This window comes from Diabrotica virgifera, chromosome 8, assembly GCF_917563875.1.
Source record: "Diabrotica virgifera virgifera chromosome 8, PGI_DIABVI_V3a".
In the NCBI taxonomy this organism is placed as follows: Eukaryota; Metazoa; Arthropoda; class Insecta; order Coleoptera; family Chrysomelidae; genus Diabrotica; species Diabrotica virgifera.
The window spans coordinates 114,736,968-114,764,456 of NC_065450.1; the positions used below are offsets into that span (position 1 = coordinate 114,736,968).

The 27,489-nt window shown below is 33.9% G+C and overlaps 1 protein-coding gene and 1 long non-coding RNA gene across 2 annotated transcripts in view; one reads left to right on the forward strand and one right to left on the reverse strand.

Moving 5' to 3' along the window:
* Nucleotides 1–2,364: 2,364 nt before the first annotated feature.
* LOC126889475 (uncharacterized) lies at nt 2,365–6,123 on the reverse strand. Its single transcript, XR_007700039.1, has 2 exons — nt 4,695–6,123; nt 2,365–3,960 (listed from the first exon to the last, which is right to left on the reverse strand). It is a non-coding gene; the product is annotated as an uncharacterized LOC126889475 (long non-coding RNA).
* Nucleotides 6,124–10,895: 4,772 nt separating this feature from the next.
* The window catches only part of LOC126889889 (uncharacterized), a 232,416-nt gene continuing 215,822 nt past the window's right edge, over nt 10,896–27,489 (forward strand). Inside the window, exon 1 of the mRNA XM_050658597.1 lies at nt 10,896–11,184. Coding sequence (XP_050514554.1) covers nt 10,954–11,184 — 231 coding nt within the window. The 5' untranslated portion in view covers nt 10,896–10,953. The remainder of the gene's footprint in view (nt 11,185–27,489) is intronic.

A 27,489-nucleotide genomic window follows, 5' to 3' on the forward strand; every position in this document is an offset into this window, starting at 1 on the left:
ACAAATAAGGTTTCGAATGAAAGCTTATAACCGAGGATGGTACTAAAGATGAAAAATTTGACCAAGGCTGTCGGTCCATTTGTCCGTCCGACCGCGAATGTAACTTCTCCGTCATTATGCCAGGGAAAATGACAAATGAGGTTTTAAATGAACGATTATAATCCAACAATGGTACTAAAGTTGAGCAATTTGGTCCGTCGGTCTGCCTGACCGCGAATATAACTCCTCCGTCACTGTACCAGGTAGAATGACCAATAAGGTGTCGAATGAAAGCTTATAACCAAGGATGGTACTAAAGATGAGAAATTTGACCAAGGCTGTCTGTCCATCTGTCCGTCCGACCGCAAATGTAACTTCTCTCCGTCATTATGCCAGGGAAAATGACAAATGAGGTTTCTAATGAACGATTATAATCTAACGATGGTACTAAAGATGAGCAATTTGGTCCGTCGGTCTGCCTGATCGCGAATAGAACTCCTCCGTTACTGTACCAGGTAAAATGACAAATGAGGTGTCGAATGAAAGCTTATAATCCAAGGCTGTCTGTCCGTCGGTCCGTCCGACCGCGAATATAACTCTTCCGTCACTATACCAGGTTGAATGACAAATGAGGTGTCGAATGAAAGCTTATAATCCAAGGATGGTACTAAAGGTGAGAAATTTGACCAAGGACTTCCGGTTTTACAAATGGGACCGGAAATACTGTTTTAAAGTCACCGGAATAGTAAAAGTGATATATTATTCGACGAGCCTTCGCAAGGCGAGAACATATATATACTTCCGGTTTCATGAGTGTCTTTCCGTCTGTCCTCCTACATACAACTCCTCCGTATTAATACAGATATAATGACAAATAATGAGGTTTCGAATAAAAGATTATAACACAAGGATGGTATTAAAGATGAGTAATTTAACATCGGACTTCAGTTTTAGAGTTGCAACCGCAAGTATCTGTTTTAAAGTGACTCAAAGTATGATATTAATGTAAATGAATATGATCCAAAATTAGTAAAATCGTATATGAATCGACGCAAAGTTACACGAAGAGTTAAAATATCGACTTCCAGTTCTACTTTCGATTACTTTGGATGAAAACCTAGGACTTACGAAGTCCAATTACTTGTTAACACATGCTCTTGTGAACATGAACGGAAAGAAATAACACGAGTAGCGTTCATCAGCAAATCATCAACGGCTGATAGCAAAACTCTACGAAACTATATATACGTTATAGTCTAAGATCCGAATATAGGTCGACCTGCACCCATCTGCTTTCCGGATGAGACATTTTTTTTATTAAATTTCATACATAGACAAAAACGACTTGCATGGCTTGCCTATCAAATTCGTGTCATAGCTATCCTTAAGGTGGGGTGAGCTTAGAGTTTGAAATAAATATTTCAAGCATATTTTTTTGAATTTTTTTTGAACTTATAATAGAATTCTTAAAATCCCATGGACTGATCGGGTCACAAATGAGGAGGTCCTTACAGAAGAATGGGGAAAAACCGAGAAGTATTAACCACCATCAAATCTCAAAAGTTGGAATACTTTGGACACATTATGCGAAATGAATCCAGATATGCCTTCCTACAAGCCATTCTGCAAGGAAAAATATTTGGAAAGCGAGGTCCAGGAAGAAGAAGAACATCCTGGTTAAAGAACCTCAGAACCTGGTTCAACTCAACATATGTGAAGCTTTCCTGCATTGCTGCAGATAAAATAAAGATTGCCATGCCATGGTGATCGCCAACATTCGTCACGGACAGGCACAGCAAGAAGAAGAGGATAGAATTATTTTATTTTTAAATTAAATAAGCATATTCACTATAATCGTTGATTGATATATTGGACGGCCTCTAATATCTCAATCAACGCTATAATTCAATGAATTAAAAAAAAATAAGGAAAAATATTAAAAAATAAGCCAACGCTCAGTGAATCATGTGAAACGAAAAGATCAAAAATATTTTATTAGCTTTATGAGTATTATGAGTTTATCGAGCATAACTCTGTCGAGTTTTTTCAGTTATAACGATTTTTGACTTTTTGGTATTACTCAGAAGTCAAAACAACCAAATTTTTGCTCACGAATGGGTGAAAATCAACATATTTATTATAATAAAAAATAAGCATAAACAAAAAAAATTGTATGTGCAATTTGTTAGCACGTTAAAAATTCGGTTAAAATTCACATTCTTATTCCAGTCAAAACACAATAATTAACAAGTCGCTGATGTGGCATTTCGATCATCGACCGAGAAACACATTAAATTTTTATTACTGGTGTTGATAACGTGAACGGTATCAAATATCACATCGTGGGCAGTTGTATTGATTTTAAATAATAAAAAATGTGGCAGAGTCTCGAAGAGTTATAACGCCATTGATGATGATGATGAGCAAATACTTTTGAAATTACAAAAATGAATAGGTTTTTTTGTATTACAATCAAGATTATCGTTTTCAGGACAAGCAATTATCATCACAAATAGGATGTTTTGAACAGGGTTATTTAAAGCAGAGTGCTGCATGCACGATTTTTGAAAGAACTCACAATTGGAATTCGATATTTGGTAATCGAAATTACAATTCATGCTTAAATTTAATTGCTAATCACTATTTTCGTACCAAAAACCGGTTTAATGGCGATTGCTATAATAGCCCTATCTATACCTATAACCCATCTGCACACTAATGGAACGCAGATTCAGATAGAGCGCGTTAAACGTCTTGCTACCTGGGAACTATTATAAATAATGAGCAGTAGAGCAAAAAAGTTGAAAATGGTGGAGGTATTTAGCATCAACGGTTCTCCTTTAAAATCAATATGACGGCTAACCCTTCAGCGGAATTCAGTCGCAATTTTAAATTTACACCACTATTGACCTCCCCTAAAGGTTAGAATTATAAAATTTGGGGCAGCTCGGAAACAAGATTCAATTCAATAATTATGCTCCCCCACCCCTTTTTAATATATTCCCGCTAACTCGGAAAATATCAACCGCACGAAAAAAATTGTCAAAAAGAAATAATTGTAGGAAATCATATTTGAAACAATTTTAAATATTCGTAAAAAAAATGAAAGAGATCAAAATTCAAAATTATGTAAAAGTTAATTCTATCTACTAAGTTCTATTTTTGTATTATAGGTACCTACATTTTTGTCGTAAAACTCATAATTAACGAGACAATTCAATAGTTATGCTCTAACTCTAACCTCTAACTGTCACTATTTCCCCCCATAACTTGGAAAATATCGACATCATAAAATAGTTATTTTCCTAACTAGTGCGGAAAGTGATAACTTCACGCACGAGACTGTCGTTGACCCGAACGACGCGATAGCGGAGTTCGGGCAGGCATTCGAGTGCGAGGAACACACTTTCCGCACGAGTTAGGAATAATATTTATTCTAGGGCCTACGTTTGGAAAAAGCCACAAAAAAAATAGAGTTATATCAATTTTTATTTAGAAGTGAAAATACACAAATCAATTATTTGACAAGGTTGTCAAAAACAAACTTTCAATATTAGTTTATTGCATGTATTATAATATATTATAATGCAATATTACAAGGTATTTTACTTTCCCGCAAGTCGTGCGTGAAAGTGCAACTTTCGGAAACGAAATGCGTGCGTGAATCTTGAGTACCATGGTTGGATTATAACCGTTCACTGTACACTCGTCACCTCATCTGTCATTCTGCCTGGCATAATGACGGAGTAGTTACATTCGCGGTCGGACGGACCGATGGACAGACAGCCTTGGTCTAATTTCTCATCTTTAGTACCATCCTTGGATTATAAGCTTTCATTTGACACCTCATTTGTCATTCTACCTGGTACAGTGACGGAGGAGTTATATTCGCGGAAAGGCACACCGACGGATCAAATTTTTCATCTTTAGTACCATCGTTGGATTATAACCATTCATTCGACACGTCATTAGTCATTCTACCTGGCATATTGACGGAGTAGTTACATTCGCGGTCGGACGGACCGATGGACAGACAGCCTTGGTCTAATTTCTCATCTTTAGTACCATCCTTGGATTATAAGCTTTCATTCGACACCTCATTTGTCATTCTACCTGGTACAGTGACGGGGGAGTTATATCCGCGGTCAAGCAGACCGACGGACCAAATTGCTCATCTTTAGTACCATTGTTGAATTATAATCGTTAATTCGACACCCCATTTGTCACTAATCCTGGCATAATGACGGAGTCGTTACATTCGCGGTCGGACGTACAGATGAACAGACAGCCTTGGTCAAATTTCTCATCTTTAGTACCATCCTTGGTTATAAGCTTTCACTGGACACCTTATTGGTCATTCTACCTGGTACAGTGACGGAGGAGTTATATTTGCGGTCAGGCAGACAGACGGACCAAATTCGTTGGAATATAACCGTTCATTCGACATCCCTTTTGTCAATCTATCTGGCATAATGACGGAGTAGTTACATTCGCGGTCGGGCGGACCGATGGACAGACAGCCTTGGTCTAATTTCTCATCTTTAGTACCATCTTTGGATTATAAGCTTTCATTCGACACCTCATTTGTCATTCTACCTGGTACAGTGACGGGGGAGTTATATTCGCGGTCAAGCAGACAGACGGATCAAATTGCTCATCTTTAGTACCATCGTTGGGTTATAACCGTTCATTCGACACCCCATTTGTCAATCTACCTGGCATATTGACGGAGTAGTTACATTCGCGGTCGGACGGACCGATGGACAGACAGCCTTGGTCAAATTTCTCAACCTTAGTACCATCCTTGGTTATAAGCTTTCATTCGACACCTTATTTGTCATTCTACCTGGTACAGTGAAGGAAGACTTATATTCGCGGTCAGGCAGACCGACGGACCAAATTGCTCATCTTTAGTACCATCGTTGGAATATAACCGTTCATTCGACACCCCATTTGTCAATCTACCTGGCATAATGACGGAGTAGTTACATTCGCGGTCGGACGGACCGACGGACAGACAGCCTTGGTCTAATTTCTCATCTTTAGTACCATCCTTGGATTATAAGCTTTCATTCGACACCTCATTTGTCATTCTACCTGGTACAGTGATGGAGGAGTTATATTCGTGGTCAAGCAGACCGACGGACCAAATTGCTCATCTGTAGTACCATTGTTGGATTATAACCGTTCATTCGACCCCTAATGTGTCATTCTACCTGGCATAATGACGGAGTAGTTATATGCGCGGTCGGACGTACCGACGGACAGACAGTCTAAATTTCTCATCTTTAGTACCATCCTTGGATTATAAGCATTCATTTGACAACTTTATTCGGCAAAAATATTTCTTGGGGATTTTTTGCGGGGATATTTTGTCAAAAAAAATTGTGGGGATTATCTGTCCGGGATTTTTTGTGGGGATTGTTTGTCCGGGGATTATTTGTGGGGATTATTTGTGAAGACTATTTGTGGGGATTTTTTTTCCTTGGATTTTTGTCCGGGGATAATTTGTGGGGATTTTTTGTCCGGGATTATTTGTCCGGGGATTATTTGTCCGGACCCCTAATAAACTCATATTTGTCAAGTACCGAAATTTCCTAAGGAAAGTTTCAAACGGGCCATTACGCTCCTGAATTTTTGATGTTTATTTAATTTTTTTCGTAGCGCCATCTTATACATAATTGCTACATTAACATAGCTTAGATTCTTACAGATTCCTATACTTTTTGTGTATTATATGTACAAGATTTACGTTTCACATGCCAATTTCTATTAATTCCAGAAATTTATTTTAAAAGTACACCACGCAAAAAGTACTTTATTAGTTCACATTTTTTTAACGTTACATCCTTCCGTTACATATAGGCTAGTGCTAAACGGACTTTTATCATGAAATTCATTTAAATACTTGAGTAATTTAGATATAAACGCTCTTATATTTATTGATAAAAAAGCAAAACTTTCACATTTTTTTATAAACAATACACAACAGGTAGGGTAGCAAAAATATGGCTGTAATTAGCGAGATATATTGTTAGTAGGTTAAGCATTTTTCGGTATACATATATGCTCTAGATTATGAGTGGTGTACTTTATAAAGGTGATGTGATCGCCTATACTTGTAACATTACCAATGGCCGGCCTTAAAGAAGTATTTCGTGAATTTGTATCCATCGGTTCTGGCTGGTATTGATTTTGATTTTGGGGTTGATTATTAACATTTCTTTGTTGAAAATTAGGATTATTATTATGGAAGTATCTTGGTCGAAAATTAGAATTATTATTGTCGAAATTTCTTGGGTAGAAGTTAGAATTATAATTATTATTGAAATTTCGGAAATGATTTTGGTGTGGTTGAAAAGTATTGTTAGGATTAAAATTATTATTTTGGTATTGCGGTCTGATATTTTGATATTGGTAAGGTGGAAATCTCATATTAGGGCGATTTTGTTGAAAATTATTTCTAGGAATAAAAGTTTGATTAGAATTATTGTTTCTCGTAGGAGTATGTCTCGATGAGGGTCTAAAAGAATTTTGTGAGTTTAAATTATTTCCGCGTTGTAACGAATATAGAAAATTCTCTTCTTCGATAACGAAGCACATAGCTTTCTCTAAACTGTCTGGGTTTCTCAATCTAATATTTGTTTGTAACGATAAGGGTAAGCCTCTAATGTAAGTTTTTAAACATAAGTCATCGTAACTTTGTATTCTAATTAATTTTTCTGGTGCTTTAATATTAAGGGTATTTAATTTTTGTGCTACTAAACTACGTGTTTCTTGGCATCGCATGCCAAAATTATAAGGAGTTTCATTTTTGAAAGGCCTCAACGTTATCAGGTCTTGGATAAGGCAATCGAGATCTCTCTGATCTCCAAAACTAAGATTAAGGGCATCCTTTACAAGTTGCCATGTATTTAATTTTGTCCTAGAGCCTATTAACATTTGAGCTCTTCCATTTAATTTACCTAATATAACTCGAAGTAAAAATGTATTCAAAGTGCCATCTGTTTGGCTAGCAAAATTAGTTATTAAATTTTCACAATTTTCTATAAATATGGTTAAAGTATGTGGATTACCATCCGTATGCTGGGATAGAATCTAAGTATAGTTTTAACAATTGGTAGTTTGTTTGAGCCATTTCGTTATCTTTATTACTATTTGGTTCTAAAATTGAATTTAATTCTGCTACAAGGCTACTTAAATCTAAATTACTATCAGTTTCACTCATTAAATATTTATTCTTTTTGTTCAGATACTATATCAAATTGTAATAAAATATAAAATATGTTTCAACTTCAAAATAATCAAATATTTTCAAAAATATAATAATATAATATAGTAATAATAATATTTTTCTTATTTAAAATAAAAATCTTTGTAAAATCATAAAATCTTAAAAAAAATCATTTACTGTCGTTAGCTCTCTGACTATAAGTATTCTCAAATATGTATAGGAAAATATAAAATGGAATAATAAAATGGAAAAAATAGGAAACACTTACATTAAAATGTAGAATTTCAACATTTCTGCCTATAGGATTCGACGATTTTGTTCTTCTCCCAGGTCTCGTTGAACTACTGCTTAAAATCTACTGCCTCTAGGGTTCGACGATTCTTGTTCTCTCCCCAAGTCTTGGTGATACCTTGTCTAAAGCTGATCTTGGACACTTTCACAAAAAGTTCGGTTTTCCGGTAAATCGTTAAAACGAAAAACTACTCGCGAAATCGTTCGATTTTTGTAACGTAATTTTGCGACGTAATTCCCGAAAAATCCTACTGACTGCGCCAGTGAAGTTTCTAAGTCCAAGAAAAACGTTTTTAAAAAAGAACTTTATTGACAAGGGACTACTTACTACAGTTAAATGCAAAATAAGAGTGACGCTATACAATGCAAAAGTTTATTTATAAGCTCGGTGACGCGGAGGTGTGGTCGAGGTGAAGCTTGCTGACGCTGTCCTTTTATTATTGGTGATTTAGCAGTTCTGGTTTCTTAACTTGCGTTTTAAAGCATGCTACGTAGAAATAGCCTCACTTGCACTCTTACCTTTTCTACCTACTCGTTCGATTTTAAATGAGAAATCATTAAAAACATCACTCAAGCACTAGGTGTTTATAGCTTTTTTTAACAATAAAATAATACATTTTTAGCAATACAAATAATTAAAACCGATATAATTTGACTTGAACTTTCAAATGCAGTAAGCAGAATTGCTATTTTATTTTTTAATCAAAAGTTATTCGGGTTCAAAAATTGCAATTTTTCGAATTTTTGAAAGTTCAACCGCGTTTATCTCGAAAACTATGCATCCTACGAAAAAATTTGTAGGAACATTTTTTGGTTAGAATGGCCCAAAAAATACAAAAAACTGTTTTGTTTTGCCACAAATCGCTGTTATGTGATTCCTCAACTTCTTGGTTTATAACAATCTTCTCGACATCCGGATCAACTGTTACCCAAAAAATTAATGTTCTACAGGTCAAAATACATAAAAAAAACTTGGGTAAGTCCATCTGAATACAGGAGGCCGTTGTACCCCCCCTGGCGACAGGACTAGTAGTTTCGGCAAAATCGTAAAAAATCTGTAAAATTTTGTTTTCTTCAACGGCCTCTGTATCTTGAAAATGGATGGTGTTACAAAAAATTTTTACTTAGCAAAACCCAATTATTTTTCAGTTTTTTACCTATCCTAGTGACGGTGTTACCTTTTTTTTAAAATATGTATAAAATTGTATCAAAAAACGAAAAAAAAAACCGAAAAAATGCGGTTTTTTATTTTTAAAGGTACGTTTCACCAATTTTAAAAATCTGAAAAAATTCAGGGTGAAAGATTGTACAAAAATACACATTATAATTGATTTTCGTAAAAACGAGTGTCTTAGTTTTTTTTCAGAGTTTTTTAAAAGTTTAAAATTGTTCTAAAAATTTGAATTTCCCGCCAAAAAATTTAAAAAAAAAGTTTTCATATAGATCTTTTTGAAACTTACAACTTTTTTAAATAAAGTTTTTGGCTAGCTCTTGATGCAACTGAGATAAAAAATAAAAACATAAAAAGCCTAATTAGGCTCTAGGGGGGTCACGTGACCAGCTAGGGGGCTAAAAATTTCAGAAAGTGAGTTCCTCTATATGTGCTAAAAAGTGGCCTAGATGGAATTTAAATTGAGTTGGGGGCACTTTTCACCATCTTACCCGGCTAGGCTCTTTAAAAAAAAAGATTTATTCATAATGAAAAACTGGAACGAATATGCAAACGGAATGGAACCAGATAGATTAGCGAACATCTGTAAAAACAACAAGCCGTATAGCAGAAGACCCGTTGGAAGGCCGCCGAAAAGGTTTAAAGGCAATGTACAGTCAACAACAACTGAAACAGAATAAGAGGCAGATAAACAGGAGTAATCCTAGTCGCACGAAGAAAAAGAAGAAGAAGAAGAAGAAGAAAAAGAAAAAGAATAAGAATAAGAAAAATAAGAAGAAGAAGATTTATTGCATTGTTAGCAAGTTCTGCGCTATTCTGAAAATTTTAGGTTCCTAGGTAGCCTAGGTTTAAAATGGATTACAAAATTTGCTGAGACAGTGGCAAAGATGAAGCCAAGTATATAAAAACGTTTTAAAATAAAGCACAACAGAGTGGTGAAATACTCGACAAAGGAATCTATAATTTCATTCACGACCTGCCGTTCACCGTGATAATAATCTTTAGCGAACTAATTCCTTTTATGCCCACAAAAGTCAATACAAATACACTCACCGGCACAAAATTCCGCCACCCAAAATGTTTGATTAAGTTTGACAATGTATAATTTTATTATTTGTACTCCGATTTTCAAGATTCTGGCATTAGTTTGTAGGTGCATGTTTTCGTGTCGTTTGTTATTATTCCAGTAACAACAAATTTTTGCTTAGATGGCATTATACGGGGGTGAAATAAAGCGTTATATGTTCTCCTAATTTTAAAAAATTCTGTGGAAAAATTGGAAGGCTGATTTTGTTACATACCCCCTTTGTATTATCCTGGAGGTATCCCTAAGATTTTGTTTTTTGATTTATCCTAATATCTCTTTTCTTTTAAAAGCTGTATAAAAACACTGCTTTGAAGGTTTACTTAATTAAAAATATCAAGCGCACTACAATTAACAACACAAAACAAAATTAACAACAAAACAAAACAATTCAATAACGGGTATGCCCACATCTCGCAGCAGCGACTGCTCGCAATCTGTTTGGCACCGAATAAAGATGTGTTATCCTTGCCTGGGGAATGGCCCGATATTCCTCTACCAAGGCCATAACTGTACCAAATTTTCTGGAGGTCTAGGAATCGGCGAAAAGATATTTTTAATTCATCCCATAAATGCTCAATCGGATTGAAATCTGGGCTGCATGCAGGCCATTCTAATCTTATCAAACCAACCACTATTGAAGATATTTATGTTAATGAGTCAATCAGTGTTTTTATTTACAAAAAATTGTACAGCTCTTACTAGAAAAAAGGTAATTTAAAAAAACAAAATTTTAGTAATGCCTTCGGGATAATCTAAAAGTACTATGAAATAAAATCACCTCTTCAATTTTTCCACAGAATTTGTTAAAGTTATTAGAAAATACAACGCTTCCATTCACCCCCGTATAATGCAATGTAAGCAATTTTTTGTTACCGGAATAATATCAAACGATATCAATACATGTATGATGCAAGAATCTTGAAAATCGGAGTACAAATAATAAAGTTATAAATTGTTAAACGTAATCCAAAAATTTTTAGTGGAGGAATTTTGTACCGGTGAGTGTATAATTTTTAATTTTGTGTCGATTTTTTTGCTCGCAAGTGTAGTTTAAATGTTACCAAAAATGTCTTATTACATACAATATTTTGTATAATATAATATTTTTTATATTACTCTTTTATTTTTCAGCTTGATGGACGACTTTATCCTTCAAAATTCGCCTATTCTCCTGGAGGGGTTGGTAGAAATATGTGTGAAGCTATGGTCAAACTAGGCAATTCGCCCAATTTTTTAACCATGATTGGAAACGACTTCCAGGGAGTTCAAATAAAAGCATCTATTCCAAATTCCAGTAAACACTGCATTAAAATAAATCAAACGAAGAATAGTGCTCAATGTATCATAGTGTTTGACAATAAAGGAAGCTGTAAAATGTTAATGGGGGATATGAGTATACACAAAGAAATTTCGCCACAAGTGGTAAGTATTAACACAAGTTCGCCACAGTATTTCGCCACAAGTGCACTAAGTGCACTTTTTTGAGAGTTTGACATGTTCATCAATTTGTACTCAATACGGTACTGCCCAGCCGTGGAAAACACACCAAGTGCTTAAAGCCTTCTAATTACTGAGATTATTTCAAATCCACAAAGAAAAAGGATTTCCTGTAGCCTGTATACCATGTTATAACAATAAAACAAGCGGTTCGTATTTATATATACGACTTTATTTATTTATACAAGTTTACTTACAAATTCTGGCTTATAACTAACTCCCATAATACCGCACTTCACTTAAATATATACTAACGTCATTCTCGAGAATTCCAGACTTCGCCACCTCTAGAGATTGTGCCAACTTCCATCTACCGCACGTATCTCCCCACCACTTGCACCCATATCGTGCTCTCGCCAGAACATTCTCGGTTTACGTCGAGAAGGAACCGTTTGGAACTGTTATTTGCGGTCGGTGATTAATTCTTTTGTTACAATATATTATAAAAAAACAAGTAAAATCCTTTATAAATGACATGGTTGATGGTTAGCATGTCGGCATCTTGTCAGTACTGATGATGATCAGTTATCAGATTGAAAACTAGTTCTGCTTGTGATGTAGCCCTTTTTAGGGAATTTTAATAAATATAATATAACTTTTATAAAGGATTTTACTTGTTTTTTTGAGATTATTTCATTCGTAGATAGTCCAGAAAGCCACTGCGCATCCGCTAGGAAAAATATTCTAATTCGGATTTTTTGCACAGTCTTACTCAAAAAGGACCCCTTTTAACAAATTTGTATGTTGCCAGGACCAAAAGTTGGTCAAAAATTTTTTAAACGTTTTTTTTTGTTTTCTCCTAAAAATATTTTTTTGGCATGGAACAAAATTTTTTTAGGTTTTTTGGATGATTCGAAACAGAAAAGGTCTTTAATGACTTTAATAATTTAATTTTTTGTCAATTTGTCAAATAATTTAATTTAATAAAATTTTTTTGGACACCCTGTATAAGTAATTATGTAAATGTTTATATTACTGAATAGAGAATTGAAAAACCTTTTAAATGAGCTGTCACATGACACCTATTCTCATTTAAAAAAATCATCGATTACGTCATCACACCCGGATGGATGACGTCACTAGTATACCATATATGCTACAATATCATAATTTAAAAATAAAAATCGACCTGTTTCGGAATTTTTTCCCTAAGTCGCCGGTTTACGAAATAACTAATTTATTTCTTTCATTTGCACCATACTGTATACACATGCAACGGTGAAAAATAGTGTCGCGCACGCCTGATTAGCAATTAAAAAACAAAGGAGTTTCGAATATTTTATTGCAAAAAACTCTTCGGCAGTTCATCAATCGATGTTTAAAAAATATCTACTTACCTTGGCAACATTCAAATTTTCAGTTTTTCACATAGTTTTTGGCAAAATGGCCGATTTGGCAATTTTTCAATTTTTATTCGCTTATATGTCAAAAACTATCAACTTTAGAGAAAAGTCACTAAAGACCTTTTCACGGTCTATTGTTGCCCTCGTGACACTATGACATAATTTCACTCCCTTTTGGGTCGTGAAATTAAAACTGTCAAAGTGTCACTCGGGATACAATGGTCAAGTTTGTTATGTACATTTATAAACAAGCAGTAAAATATTTGTAATAATTTATTAATTTTCTTTTATCACCTTGGTAACACTGTTTTGATACACAATCCAATATTTCTGACTTTACTGATGTTTTAATTTAATAATGGTTGTCAATGTATTAGGTAAGCTTTGTTTAATTTGCGTATTTGGTATTTAAGAATATTTGGAATCCTCTGATTTAACAAACAAATCGATAATTTTAGAGCTTTCGTGTAATTACTACTGATAATTCATACAATTTTAAGTTCGAAAAAAATGTTATAAATCACAACAGAACATAATTTAAATCATGTATCGGAGATAAAAGAGTCGAAGACGTCATCCGGTTATATGTTTACATTCTGCACCAACAATGTAAACAAAATTGTATATGATTTTAAATTAGACATTATAAACGTCAGTAGAAAATACAGTTATGTGACGTCACAAATGTTTTTGATCGTTTGAACTATTCATAGAAAACTTGTACGTTTACAAAATGGTTTTATTTTCCATAGTAAACCTTCTTTCCTTTCCTTCAAAAACTGTGTCAAACTCCAATCTCAACAAACTGGTATATATCATTACAATGACATTAAATATTAGAATATAAATATTTTTCCCTTATTTCGCGACGATGAACTGGCCAAATACCCAAGTAGGTGGAGGCCAATAAACTAAAGAAGGAGAAGAAGAATATACCTAAATATAACCATAATCATAACTATATAGGGTGAGGCAGATAACTGGCCTATTAGAAATATCTCGAGAACTAAACGCAACAGAGTCATGAAAATCGGAATAAAGGGGTTTTGAAGGATGATCTATGAAATGAAAATATTTTAATCTCTTTGCAATTTCCGGTTATACGGGAAGTTGGTTGTAACTTCGTTTTTTTTAATGGGTATATTTTTACATTTTTGTATTATCCTCAATATCTCCTTTCTTTCCTCAATATCTCCTTTCTTAAAATATGAGGTTTTGTAATATTATACAGGGTATTTTAAGAGATATTTACTTTTTTTTTATTAATTTCGTAGCAACATTCACACCCTGTAGAATTGTAATAGTTTGACATTAAAAACTCTGATTACGTTCAAGTGATTTTTAATATAGTCTGTTATTGTTAAGAATCATTAGTATAGCAAATTTTGAAATTTTAGTATACAGGGTTGGTCAAAACTCGGAATGAATATTTTCTGAGTTTTCTTAAATGGAACGCCCTGTATTTTAGTATTGTGATGAAATGATATTTCATGGTACTTTTTATTTTATAAGTATTCCCACATATATGCTTTAATTTGTGAGTTATTGGTGATTCAAGCTAAACATTAATTGCAACAAAAAGTACGTAAAATTTTATTAGGTTGGCCGTGAAAATATTCAATCACAAATCATTTTTCAGAAATAAATACATATTAATCCAGACTGATCCTTAAAATTACCAATAATGGTTTAGCTATCAAAATACCTACGTAGTTAAGATTGTTGGTGCTCTTAACAATTAAGCACAAATTAAAGCAGTTGGGTATAGGGAATGCTTAAGAAATAAAAAAGTACCATAAAATATCATTTCATTACAATACTAGAATACAGGGTGTTCCATTTAAGAAAACTCAGAAAATACTGATTCCGAGTTTCGACCAACCCTGTATACTAAAATTAAAAATTTAGCTATACTAATGATTTTTAACAATAGTACTAACTACTTTTTAACTATATTAAAAATCATTTGAACGTAAGTAGAGTTTTAGATGTCAAACTACTACAATTATAGAGGGTGTGAATGTTGCTACGAAATTAATAAAAAAAACGTAATTATCTTTTAAAATACCCTGTATAACATTACAAAACCTCATATTTTAAGAAAGAAGACATCGAAGAGAATCCGAAAATGTAAAAATATACAAGGTGTCCCATTAAAAAAAACGAAGTTATAAGCAACTTCCGGTATAACCGGAAGTAGCAAATAGATGAAAATATTTTCATTAAACAGATGACTCCTCAAAACCCCTTAATTCAAATTTTCATGATTTTGTTGCCTTTAGTTCTCGAGATGTTTCTAATAGGCTCTTTATTTACCTCACCCTGTATAATAAAACTATGTGACGTCACGGGTCGTTTGAACTATTTTATACCGCAGAAGACTTTAAATTTGTATTTCTAAGTTATTACGAGTTTTTGAAGCGTGAAATTTTTGGAAATCTCATTTTTAAATAAAAGTGAAGATTATTATGTAATAAAAAAAATGTGCAAATTCCGCAAATTCCCTATTTATGGTACAAGTCACTATGCGCATTATTGTGAATATCGGTTTCAAGGCCTTCTTCTTTACGTGCCATCTCAGCGACGGAGGTTGGCAATCATCATTTGCTATTTTGATCTTAGATGCTGCTGCTCTGAATAGTTCGATTGATATGCATCCGTACCATACCTTCAAGTTACGCAACCATGAGATTCTTCTCCTTCCTACACTTCTCTTGCTCTGGATTTTCCCTTGTATAGTTAATTGAAGTGATGATAAAAAAGATTCTAACAGCGCAACCCGTGGGAATGAGAAAACGGGGTAGACCAAAGCTAAGGTGGATGGACGGGGTAACACAAGATGCCGAGAAGATCGGAGTCGGCAACTGGAAAATGCAAGCAAGGGACAGAACCGAATGGAGTAGAAAGCTTGAGAAGGTCGAGGCCCTCTAAGGGCTGTAGCACCAAGATGATGATGATGATAAATTAATTGAAGTATGTTGTAGCTCTCATTACGCATAACATGTCCCAGGTATTGCAGCTTTCGTGTCTGGATGGCTTCCAATATTTCCATTCTTTTGTTGACTGTTCTCATGACTTCGTTTGTTTGTTACATGCTCGGTCCATGATATCTTCAGGATTCTTCTATGCACCCACAGATCAAATGCTTCCAACTTTCCAAGATAAAACTCATTAAAAAACTTATTATTGTATTTAGTGATTTTTTTTTAGAATCTGGAGCGCCGAATCGGTACTTGGTAATCTTTCAAACGATACATGAGTAAACATAAACGTAGATTGAGCTCTAGAGTTATCAATATCTGATAGCAATAGTACAGAAGAGCAGCTGAACATCAGACTTAAAGAAATTACCAACAAAGAAGACAGAGCACAAGATATAGAACAAAACTGGGAGGAAATCAGACACGCCCTTGCAACGGCAACCGAAATGATCACAGAACAACGACCACGGAAGCAAAGATGGATGACAGAGGAAATGTTGGATTTAATAGATGAAAGAAGAAAATGCAAACAGCACAAAGCAATGTACAAAGCAATAAATAGAACCATTAAACAAAAAATAAAAATTGGAGAAGAAAAATGGATAACAGAGCAATGTGAAGAGATCGAAAACTTATATAAAAAACATGATGACTTCCATCTTCGTAAGAAACTCAAGGAATTCACAGGCACGACATAATAAGCTCTACGTCAACTAAAAAATAACAAATCTGTAGGAAAAGATGAAATACCAGCTGAGCTATTAAAGTTAATCAACGAGGAAAACTTAGACCTTCTTCTTGGACTATTTAATAATGTTTACAATACAGGGGCGATCCCTAAAACATGGCTTGAATCTGTCTTCATACCGCTGTCTAAAAAGAAGAACGCCAAATTATGCCAGGACTTCCGCCTTATAAGTCTATTAAATAACATTCTGAAGCTTTTCTTGCGAATCATACAGAACAGAATATATAAAAGATGTGACGAGGTCACCGGTCAAGAACAATTTGGCTTCAGGAAAGGTATGGGGACACGAGAAGCAATATTCTGTCTTCAAACTCTGGCACAAAGATGCAAAGATCAGCAAGCAGACCTTTTTGTCAGTTTTATAGATTTTGAGAAAGCGTTCGATAGGGTGAAGCACAAGACCTTGATAGAAAGATTGAACGACATCGGTGTCAACAAAAGAGATTCTAAAATTATAGAGTCTATTTATTGGAATCAGACAGCAATCATAAAGACCAATTGTAACACGTCAAACCCAATTGAAATACAACGAGGTGTTAGACAGTGTTGTGTGCTATCACCCAAACTGTTTAACGTCTACTCTGAGGTAATATTTGCGAACGCTTTATCCCACTCTTTAGAATGAATCAGGATAAACGGTCAGAAAGTAAATAACATCCGCTTTGCAGATGACACGGTATTAATGACTGATTCGGACCATAGTCTGCAGACACTGTTGGATAGGGTTACTGAGAGTTGTGAAAAATGGGGATGAAGATCAATACTGCGAAAACCAAAGTTATGAAAATATCAAGGAAAAAAATTTACCTCTTTCAATATATGTGAAACACCAACAGCTGGAATACGTAAGCCAATACAAATATCTTGGTTGCTGGTTCAACAATCAACTTGATTATAAACAAGAAGTAAGAGCGAGAATAGAGGTAGCCCGACAGGGGTTTATCAAAATAAAAAGCTTATTTTGTAACAGTAGCATTAATATCAGCCTAAGATATCGTTTTCTGCATTGCTATGTGTGGTCAATACTTTTGTATGGAACGGAGGCCTGGACACTCAACACAACACTGATGAACAAGTTAGAAGCCTTTGAACTCTGGCTTTATAGAAGAATCTTGAAAATACCTTGGACAACCCACACCACCAACGAAGATGTTCTGAGGAGAATAGGTACAGATAGGGAACTGCTAAAAGTCATTAAAGTCAGAAAAGTTAGCTACCTGTGACACATAATGAGTAACGAAAAGTAGCGCCTCGAGCAACTGATCATCCAGGGTAAGAGTGAAGGAAAACGGGGTCCCGGTAGGCGCCAGATTTCATGGCTTAGAAATATCAGAGACTGGACCGGCCTTGATTCAACATATTTGTTTAGAGCCGCATTGGACAGAGACAGATTTGCCAGTGTAGTCGCTAATCTCCACTAAAGGAGAAAGCACCACAAGAAGAAGAAGATAGCGAGAGTGAAGAAGACGAGTAAAATTTTTGACAGTTGTCCGTATAGCCCGAATACACGACAACGATTTAACGTAGCGATATGAGTGTGCAGTTTGCTGGTATCGATTTATCGAACGTGTGGACGCAAATCGACGCAGATTTTTGAAAAATACTTCGATTATAGTTTTCATTTCTCTGATATTAAAAGGATATTTGATCACCCTGTATATTACTTCCTTAAAGTGTTTTTATTTTTCTTTTATCTATCTACTGTCATCATCATCCAACCAATTTACGTCCACTGCTGGACATAGGTCTCCCCAATTGTTTCCACACTTCACGATTTTGTACTGACAGTTTTTACTAATCCACCTGATATCATCTATCCACCGTGTAGAGGCCTTCCTCTATTGGCGACGTGTCCTGCCCAGTTCCATTTGAGGTCTATTTACTATATTTTATTTAATAAATTTTATCTGGCTTGTGAATTTTCAGTAGTCTGGACTTTTTTTTAATTAAAATAATTTAGATTTCCAAGTTTCCTTTGTATGATTTGTTTTGTCAATAATGTAATCTAGATTGTATTTTGATACTGTCTATTTTTATAAATTGATTACACTGATACGAATTCAAGTAACCCACCAATATCTACAGATTACATTCTGGAAATCAATGGAATTCAAACTATTTTGTTTGTACAAAAATTTGCCTAGAACTTACTTAGATACAATGTAATAACCGAGAAAAAATAATCAAATACTCATAATTTAATGATTTGGGTTTTTAAATTTAGTAGTTGATAATAAATGCTCAAAAATACGGACTGATTATTTTGATAAGTATATTCTTAATATAATAAGAATAAGAAAATCTACGGTTTCGTTTTGATTAAAATCTGTCTTCCTCCATCCCCCGATAGTACTATTTCTAGGTCTACCTGTTGTCAAGGAGGCTCTAAGGAAGACAGATTTTTACCATTCCGACCGTAGATTGTCGATATAAATTAAAATAATTTATATCGCAGTATGGATAGAACGCCCTCCAACGGGGAATAAGCTAAATGAATTTCGACTCAATTCAAGCTTTCTGCTTAACCCAGGTATAACATACCAAAAGGCACCGCCAGGAAAACATTCCACTTTGCGGTTCAGAGAGCCCATATGAAACGAGTCTTTGTACTCTATGCAGAGTATGGCATTAACAAAACTTAGAGCCTCCTTGACAACAGGTAGACCTAGAAATAGTACTATCGGGGGACGGAGGAAGACAGATTTTAATCAAAACGAAACCGTAGATTTTCTTATTTTGTTAATGCCATACTCTGCATAGAGTACAAAGACTCGTTTCATATGGGCTCTCTGAACCGCAAAGTGGAATGTTTTCCTGGCGGTGCCTTTTGGTATGTTATACCTGAGTTAAGCAGAAAGCTTGAATTGACTCGAAATTCATTTCGCTTATTCCCCGTTAGAGGGTGTTCTATCCATACTGCGACATAAATTATTTTAATTTATATCGACAATCTACGGTCGGAATGGTAAAAATCTGTCTTCCTTAGAGCCTCCTTGACAACACGTAGACCTAGAAATAGTACTATCGGGGGATGGAGGAAGACAGATTTTAATCAAAACGAAACCGTAGATTTTCCTATTTTGTTAATGCCATACTCTGCATAGAGTACAAAGACTCGTTTCATATGGACTCTCTGAACCGCAAAGTGGAATGTTTTCCTGACGGTGCCTTTTGGTATGTTATACCTGTGTTAAGCAGAAAGCTTGAATTGAGTCGAAATTCATTTCGCTTATTCCCCGTTAGAGGGTGTTCTATCCATACTGCGACATAAATTATTTTAATTTATATCGACAATCTACGGTCGGAATGGTAAAAATCTGTCTTCCTTAGAGCCTCCTTGACAACACGTAGACCTAGAAATAGTACTATCGGGGGATGGAGGAAGACAGATTTTAATCAAAACGAAACCGTAGATTTTCCTATTTTGTTAATGCCATACTCTGCATAGAGTACAAAGACTCGTTTCATATGGGCTCTCTGAACCGCAAAGTGGAATGTTTTCCTGGCGGTGCCTTTTGGTATGTTATACCTGAGTTAAGCAGAAAGCTTGAATTGACTCGAAATTCATTTCGCTTATTCTTAATATGTCTGTAGTTATTTATTCCAAAAACAACGACTGACGAAATCAGAACAAACTCTTTCATAGTCAAATAAGCAGCATAATCAAAGAAAAAGAAAAAACGTATTTTAATAGCATTATGAATTACTGCTGACATAAATAGCTCATTAACGAAATGTAATTTTAACATAGCCCTTAACCACTGACATGCGGTATGCTGTGCCAGCTGAAAATATATTTTGTTGTAAAACTTGTTTTATAAAAGATTCCTAGAATACCATCTGTGTACCATCAAGTGGTGTGTAAATTGTACCTGCTCCAACTTCAGAAGTTTTAGTATGTTTTAGTCTTTGAGCTACGTTGCGTAGTTTTCTTGCGGTATCACGTACCGCATGTCAGTGTTTACGTTTCTATAGTTAAAAGCAATCCATTTAGTATTCTTTCGCTATTAGTATGGCAGCAAGTTCATCCAGTTGTTCTACTTTCAAGTGCTTTCAACATTATTTTACTATTTTTTAGTTACCTATGTAGTTACTTATGCTAGTTTTTTTGTAATTAAATTCTAAAGGATTTTGTAAGATCTTCCGCTATTTTTTTAATATCATGCATGCGTTTATAATTTTCTTGAAAAAATAAAGTTTATTTTATTTGGAGCAATATTTTATTCTACAGATAGGTATCTACGGCTAACACATACAATAAATGAAATGAGCGAAATACAACTATGATAGTTTGGTCACGTACAAAGAATGCATGAGGACAGAACCCCAAAACAAGTAAAAAACTGGAAACCGCAAGGTAGAAGAAGAGGTAGACCGAGGAAAAGTTGGCAGGGAGGAATAAATAAAGCCATGGATAAAAGAGGTCTGCAAGTATACCTATCAATGTGCGGACAGAGAGGAATTGCGAATGAGTATCGGAACAGGGGAAGATGGCTGGAACAAGGAAAGTTTTAATTGTGGAACAGGTTACAGGTTTCGAACGTCAGACTACGAAAACGTGCAATGTATTTTGTCGGACAGAACTTCCAATTCATTTGTTAACCTTTCATTAAACTCTCATTTATTTCTCAATCCTTTCTTCAAGTCGATCAGACATAGAAATCCTGGTCTATTATACTCTAGCGATTTATCAGGAATTTGCTTTATGGCGGATATTGCATCTGCACAAGATCTTCCAGTACGAAAACCCTGTTGTTCATATGCTAAACTTATCCTCTGATTCATTAGGTCTTGTAAAATTTTAGTTGTAAGTTTTAGGGTAGTATTTAACAAGGTGATATCTTTGTAGTTTTCTGGCTGCTTTTTATCTTCTTTTTTGAATAGTAGAATTAGTTCGCTCGTTCTCCATTCTTCCGTTATTTTATTGTGTTTTATGATTTTGTTAATGAATGTTGTTAATTGTTCTGTATTCTGTCATTGCTGCTCCACAATATTTCAGTAATTCGTTTGGTATTCCATCCTTACATGCAGCTTTTCTGTTCTTCAGCTTTTTAAGTGTTTTTCGGACTTCCCGTGTACTTATATTAATACCTTCATTTGTGGTAATTTCTGGTGTTTCCGGTTCTAGCATCATTTGTTCTTCCTCTTGTTAAGAAGGATTGTGGATCGAGTTATTAATGTCAACAGCTTTTGTTTCAAATAACCCTATAAACTTCATGCTAATTTCTATTCTAGCTACTGTTATAAAACTTTAAAACTATAAAACTTTTTTATTTTCAACATTTTCAACCAATTTCCAAGTTTTATTTTTATTCAAACTATCAATTCATAGCCTTTTCCCAATACTTACTTTCATCAGAATTCATCGCCTCCTCAAATGTATGTGGTATATCAGTTCTACACATATTTACAAAAATACTACTATTATACTCATAATATAATCATCAAATTTCATGGCGGATTTTTGTCTCTTTGAGATTTACGTAACCCATGTTCATTTTCGGTATCATCCATACGTTCATTTAAATTTTCATTTCTATTTACAAAAGTTTCATCTATTGATTCATTTTCAGAATTTTCATCATTTTTATCATTATCTGATTCAGCAAAATCCAAACCTATACATTTAACATTTTCTTCAACGATATCTACATGTCTAGCAACATGTCTAGGTATGATCGTCCAAGTTCAGCTCATGGAGGCACCCTAATTCTTTCTAGAAATAATGATTTTTTCTCTGATTACAAAATATGACTTTCTGTTAAATGAAGCCTTCTTTGAGTTTTCCCTAGTTTATAATAAATATCTTAATCTTTACATTATTTGCATCTATAGATCACCTGACTCCCCTGTGGAACTCTTTTTTCAGAGCCTGCTAAATTTGTTAGATGACTTGGCTCATAGAAGCAGAAAAATTCTATGCGGGGACTTCAACATTAATTATGATGCTGTTTGTGCTACCCAAATGTCCTTGGTCAACATATTTGAATCATATGGTCTCTCAATGCACGTTAATTCTCCTACAAGGATTACAAAAAACTTCATCTACCATAATTGACTATATTGTCTCAGATTTCTCACCCCTTAATGTCTGCTCTACAATTATTAATGCGGGATTATCAGATCATGAAGCAGTATTTACGAAGTTTAACATCTTCAGCAAACCCTCCTCGAAAACCCGACGTTCAGGTAGGATTTTTTCCGTTCGGAATTTTCATAAATTTCAAAATTTATGCTTAACTTCTGAGTGGCATTTTCCTTCTGCGGACGTGGACTATAATTTCAACGATTTTATAGAAAAGCTTGTCTCTATCTTCAATAAGGCATTTCCTTTAATTTCAATTAAGCCAAAACATCACAAACCCTGGGCTACAAAAGGTATTCGCATATCAGCCAAAAATATGCGCTTACTATTGTATATCAAGAAATTTGCTACCAACGTCTCTGTCACTCAATATATCACCAAGTACAGGGTAACCTATCTAAAACTCATCAAATCAGCTAAAAAAGCCTACTATCAAAATCGTATGGAAAGCTCTAAAAGTGTTGCAAAAGAAACTTGGTCCATAATAAACGATCTTCGAAATAGAACTCACGCAGTTCAAACATTTGCCCTTCCAGACCCGGAAGATCTAAACGAATATTTCGTTAATGTGAGTAAAAATAAAACCTACTATTTTGCCACAAAAAGATCCCATTTCCTATCTCCCCAATTCAGGAGTGTTTTCGAATTCATTCTTTTTAAGACCAATCGATATATCTGAACTGATCCAAACTATCAATAGTATCAAAAGCAAATCATCCTGTAGTACTGATGGACTATCCATAAAAATCTTCTCAAATCTCACAGAAAATGTGTTGGAAAACCTCGTCTCACTAATTAATGATTCCTTTGAAAGAGGTAAATTCCCAGAGTGCCTAAAGATAGCCATTATTATTCCCCTTCATAAGGGTGGTGAAAAATCTAATGCTTGCAACTATAGACCTATTGCCTTACTACCGGTACTTTCAAAAATTATTGAGAGACTCATAAAAACCCGTCTTATGTCCTTTCTCATTGATAACAACATCTTATCCCAAAATCAGCTCGGCTTTTTAACTAATAAATGTACCACTGATGCCTTGTTTTCTGTGTTTCATGAGGTTTACCAATCACCAAACAATAATCTTTATACTGCCACTGTTTTCTGTGACTATGCCAAAGCTTTTGATTGTGTAAATCACGACATTTTGATTAAAAAACTAAATTTCTATGGGATTCGAGGTATTTCTTTGAATTGGTTCCAATCTTACTTGAATAATAGGAAACAACTAGTTAGAGCAAATTATACTGATTCTAGTCTCAAAAACATTGTATGTGGAGTACCACAAGGTTCAGTATTGGGTCCTCTACTGTTCCTTATCTTTATAAATGACATCACTAACTTAAAAATCGATGGAAAAATTTTTCTTTTTGCTGATGATACCAGTATCACTTGGAGCAACTCAATTATTGCATCTCTTCATGCAACTATAACTTCTGATTTGCTTACGATAAAAACCTGGTCTGACTCTAATTTACTCTCTTTTAACGTGGATAAGACAGTAGCATTATCCTATAAAAGTGCTCTTCAACCCCTGCTTGTTAATAACAGCCAGATCTCTACCGTTGATTCTGTAAAATTTCTTGGTATTTTTTTAGACAGCAACCTCAAACGGTCCCTTCATATCGATTTGTTAAGTAAGAAACTCGCCTCAGCCTGCTATGCTATAAGATCTGTTTCGAAAGAACTCAATTTAGCATCTTCTAAATTAACATATTTTTCTTTGTTCGAGTCTCATCTTCGATATGGTCTTCCTTTTTGGGGTTCTAGTACAGCTGCCCAATTAGATGTTATTTTTAAATTACAATAAAAAGGGCAATAAGGTATCTGTTTGGCCTCAGAAGAACAACACATTGCAGAAGTTACTTCAAAGATCACGGCATTTTAACCCTTACATCTTTATATATTTTAGAAACTGTTTGCTTAATTCGTAAACACATGCATATCTTTCCAGCAAGGCCTCGTCATGACTACTCCACCAGAAATTCAAATTTTGATGTCTATTTACCGATCCCGTCCTCTGAGTTAGTAAAGAAATCTATATTATATTCCGCAAAAAAACTATACAACCATCTTCCTTTACAACTCAAATCTGCAACATCTTTCCCTTAAGTTCCGTAAAATGACAAAAGCTCATCTATCTAAAAGACCATATTATTCAGTAGAAGAGTTTCTTAATGGCTAACTAAGAAATTACAGTAATGTACAAGTAACCAAACTTATCTATATGTGGGTGTCACATGCAGCAGCTTAAACTTATTAGTTCCTATGTCTATAAATAGTTTACTTTGTTGCATATTCACTTTGCAATTTCTATAAATTGTTGCAATATATCGATTTTGTTTTTTTTTTACTTTATTAACTTATATTTTGTATTTATGTATATTTTTTTTTTATATTGACGATTTATCAAATTTCAGAAAATTGTATTTGTTATTGTTATTGTTAGATATTATTTATTTATTTTTTCTGAGTTTAATTAAGCTTTGTCCATAAAATTTGTATTTTCAGTGACAATAAAGCATATTTCTATTCTATTCTATTCTAACAATGACTCTACCATTTAAAAGTACACGATAACCAACATTACTATACCTAACCAATTAAAATTCCCATATCTGCTTTCTTATCCCATTTTGAACTTCTCTTTACTACTTTACTACCATATAATCGTAAATTAGAAACATTCTGTTTCTTTCCGAAAAATATCTCATAAGGTGTTTTCTTTTGAATAGTGTCTGATAAAGTACGGTTTTTAAAATAGACCGCTGCACATACTATTTCAGGCCAATATCTTTTGTGTATATTCGCTTCTGTTAATAAACAACGCGATATATCGATTATCGTTCTGTTAAATCGCTCAGCTGTTCCATTTAGTTGATGTACATACGTAGAACACGGATCAATCTTAATTCCTTTTTCCTTTGCAAATGCATAAATCCTACCATTTAAATATTCTTTACCGTTATCACATCGTAAAATCTTTATTTTCTTTCCAGTTAAATTTTCACATTCGTTCGTATATTCAATAAAACAATTATATACTTCTGTTTTTGATTTCATTACCTATATTTTAGCAATTTTACTATAATCGTCAATAAAAGAAACAAAGTTTCTTTCACCATTAAAACCCTCTGTCTGAAATGGACCGCAAAGGTCAGTATGAACAATTTGTAAAATATCTTTAGCCTTTTCTCTATTATTTTTAAAATATGCATTTTATTTTCAATACAAGTTGCACACTTCATAAATTCAGATTCTACTTAATTTATCTTTACATAAAGTATTCAAATGTTTAAAATTTAAATGACCTAATAAACGATGCAATTTTTCCTTTTGACTCATATTATTCATATTTCTATTTGCAATATTTAGAGGAAAGTCGCCAATTATGGAATACCATTTTGTTTTGGGGATATAAAATAATACCTTTATAGAAATGAAAACAATTTAATGTTATGACACATTAGTCATACATTTGTATGTAGTAATTAAAAACCTTCTATTAAATATCTTAATTAACAAAAAAACTCGAACAAATAAACAAAATCCCAAATGAGTAACCAAATATGGAATAGGTACTCATATATGGAATATAGGCATAAACCAACATATCAATAACAAAAATAGACATAAACATCTGAAATCAAATAAATTTAAATAAGAAAATTGTGAAAAATGATAGAAGTAGCTTAATTCACTTGCAGACATCACAGATCCATGTATGAAACTCTGGAACAGCACAATCATAATGAGCCCACTTACACTTAATCCACTATTCCATAATTAGGCACCAACGACTGTCCATATTTGGATTTGTACATTAGTTCAAACTAGTATTAACATTTTTTCAAGTCGTAATGTTTTAATTACAGAAGGTCATAAAATATCGAAATAAAGGTACTATTGATATACGCAATAGCATAACAAGTCTGTATTCATGCATAATAACCAATAATACTCGTTGAATATATTTACATTTGAAATTTTCTGCGAGACGATAAAACAAAACGCGCCTGTCAGACACGTATTGTTCGTGCATCTGACACAGAGGTGTGAATACGATAATAAAGAGAGCGACTGAAATAGAGGATGGTCTTGTAGTGCGCTTCCAACTTATATTTTCGGAGAAATCAAGGAACTCCATATTAGGGCACTATTCCATATTTGGTTACTTTCCTCTACACATAACTCAACTGATTTCAATTTACTTTTCATAAAATACAAACCATTACGTTTTAATGCTATAGCTGTCATATTATCAAACTGATCAAAAACTATAGACATATTACCTTAAGAAATAATCTTGTTATTTTCCGTTATTTTACTATAACTTATCAGATTTGACTTCATATCTTTATACATTTTTCATATCTACTAAATCTACTAAATTCTTTTTACCAAAAACATCAAAATAACTAAAACATTACCAATTTTAGTAGCTTTTACAACTCTATTATCACCTAAATAAACGTTGATTGGATCTTTAAGCAATTTACATTTATCAAACAGTTCGAATTCGTTAGGCAAAGTGACCAGTCGTATTCGATTTTCGTGCGTTTATTATTACGGAAGTGATTTATAAAAAGAGACAATATAAATTTAGATTTTGATAGGATTTAGTTCAAAATAATTATTAATTAGTAAGTAGTAATGTCCGAAAAAAGGGCGGCCGATAAGCCGCCCGACCAAAAAAACAGTGAAACTGATAATATGGATAACAGGTATGTACAAATCGATTTTACTAATAAATATAGACCAGGCGATAAAGGACCCTTTGTTGTGTTCGTGCAGCATAAAAATTTGAACCTAGGAAGGTTACTTCCCATTAAGATTGGCCATATTAAAAAATAATGTAATTGACATTAAACCCGTTGGAATTAATAGAGTTAAAGTTATTTTCAATTCATTAGAAATAGCAAATTCATTAGTTAATCACGATGGTATACTTAAAAATGATTTAATAGCATTTATTCCTAAATTCTACACACATAAAAAGGGGGTGGTTAAAATGGTAGATACTTTCTTTTCCGAAGAATATTTATTAACTGCGATCAAATCAAACAGACAGGTAG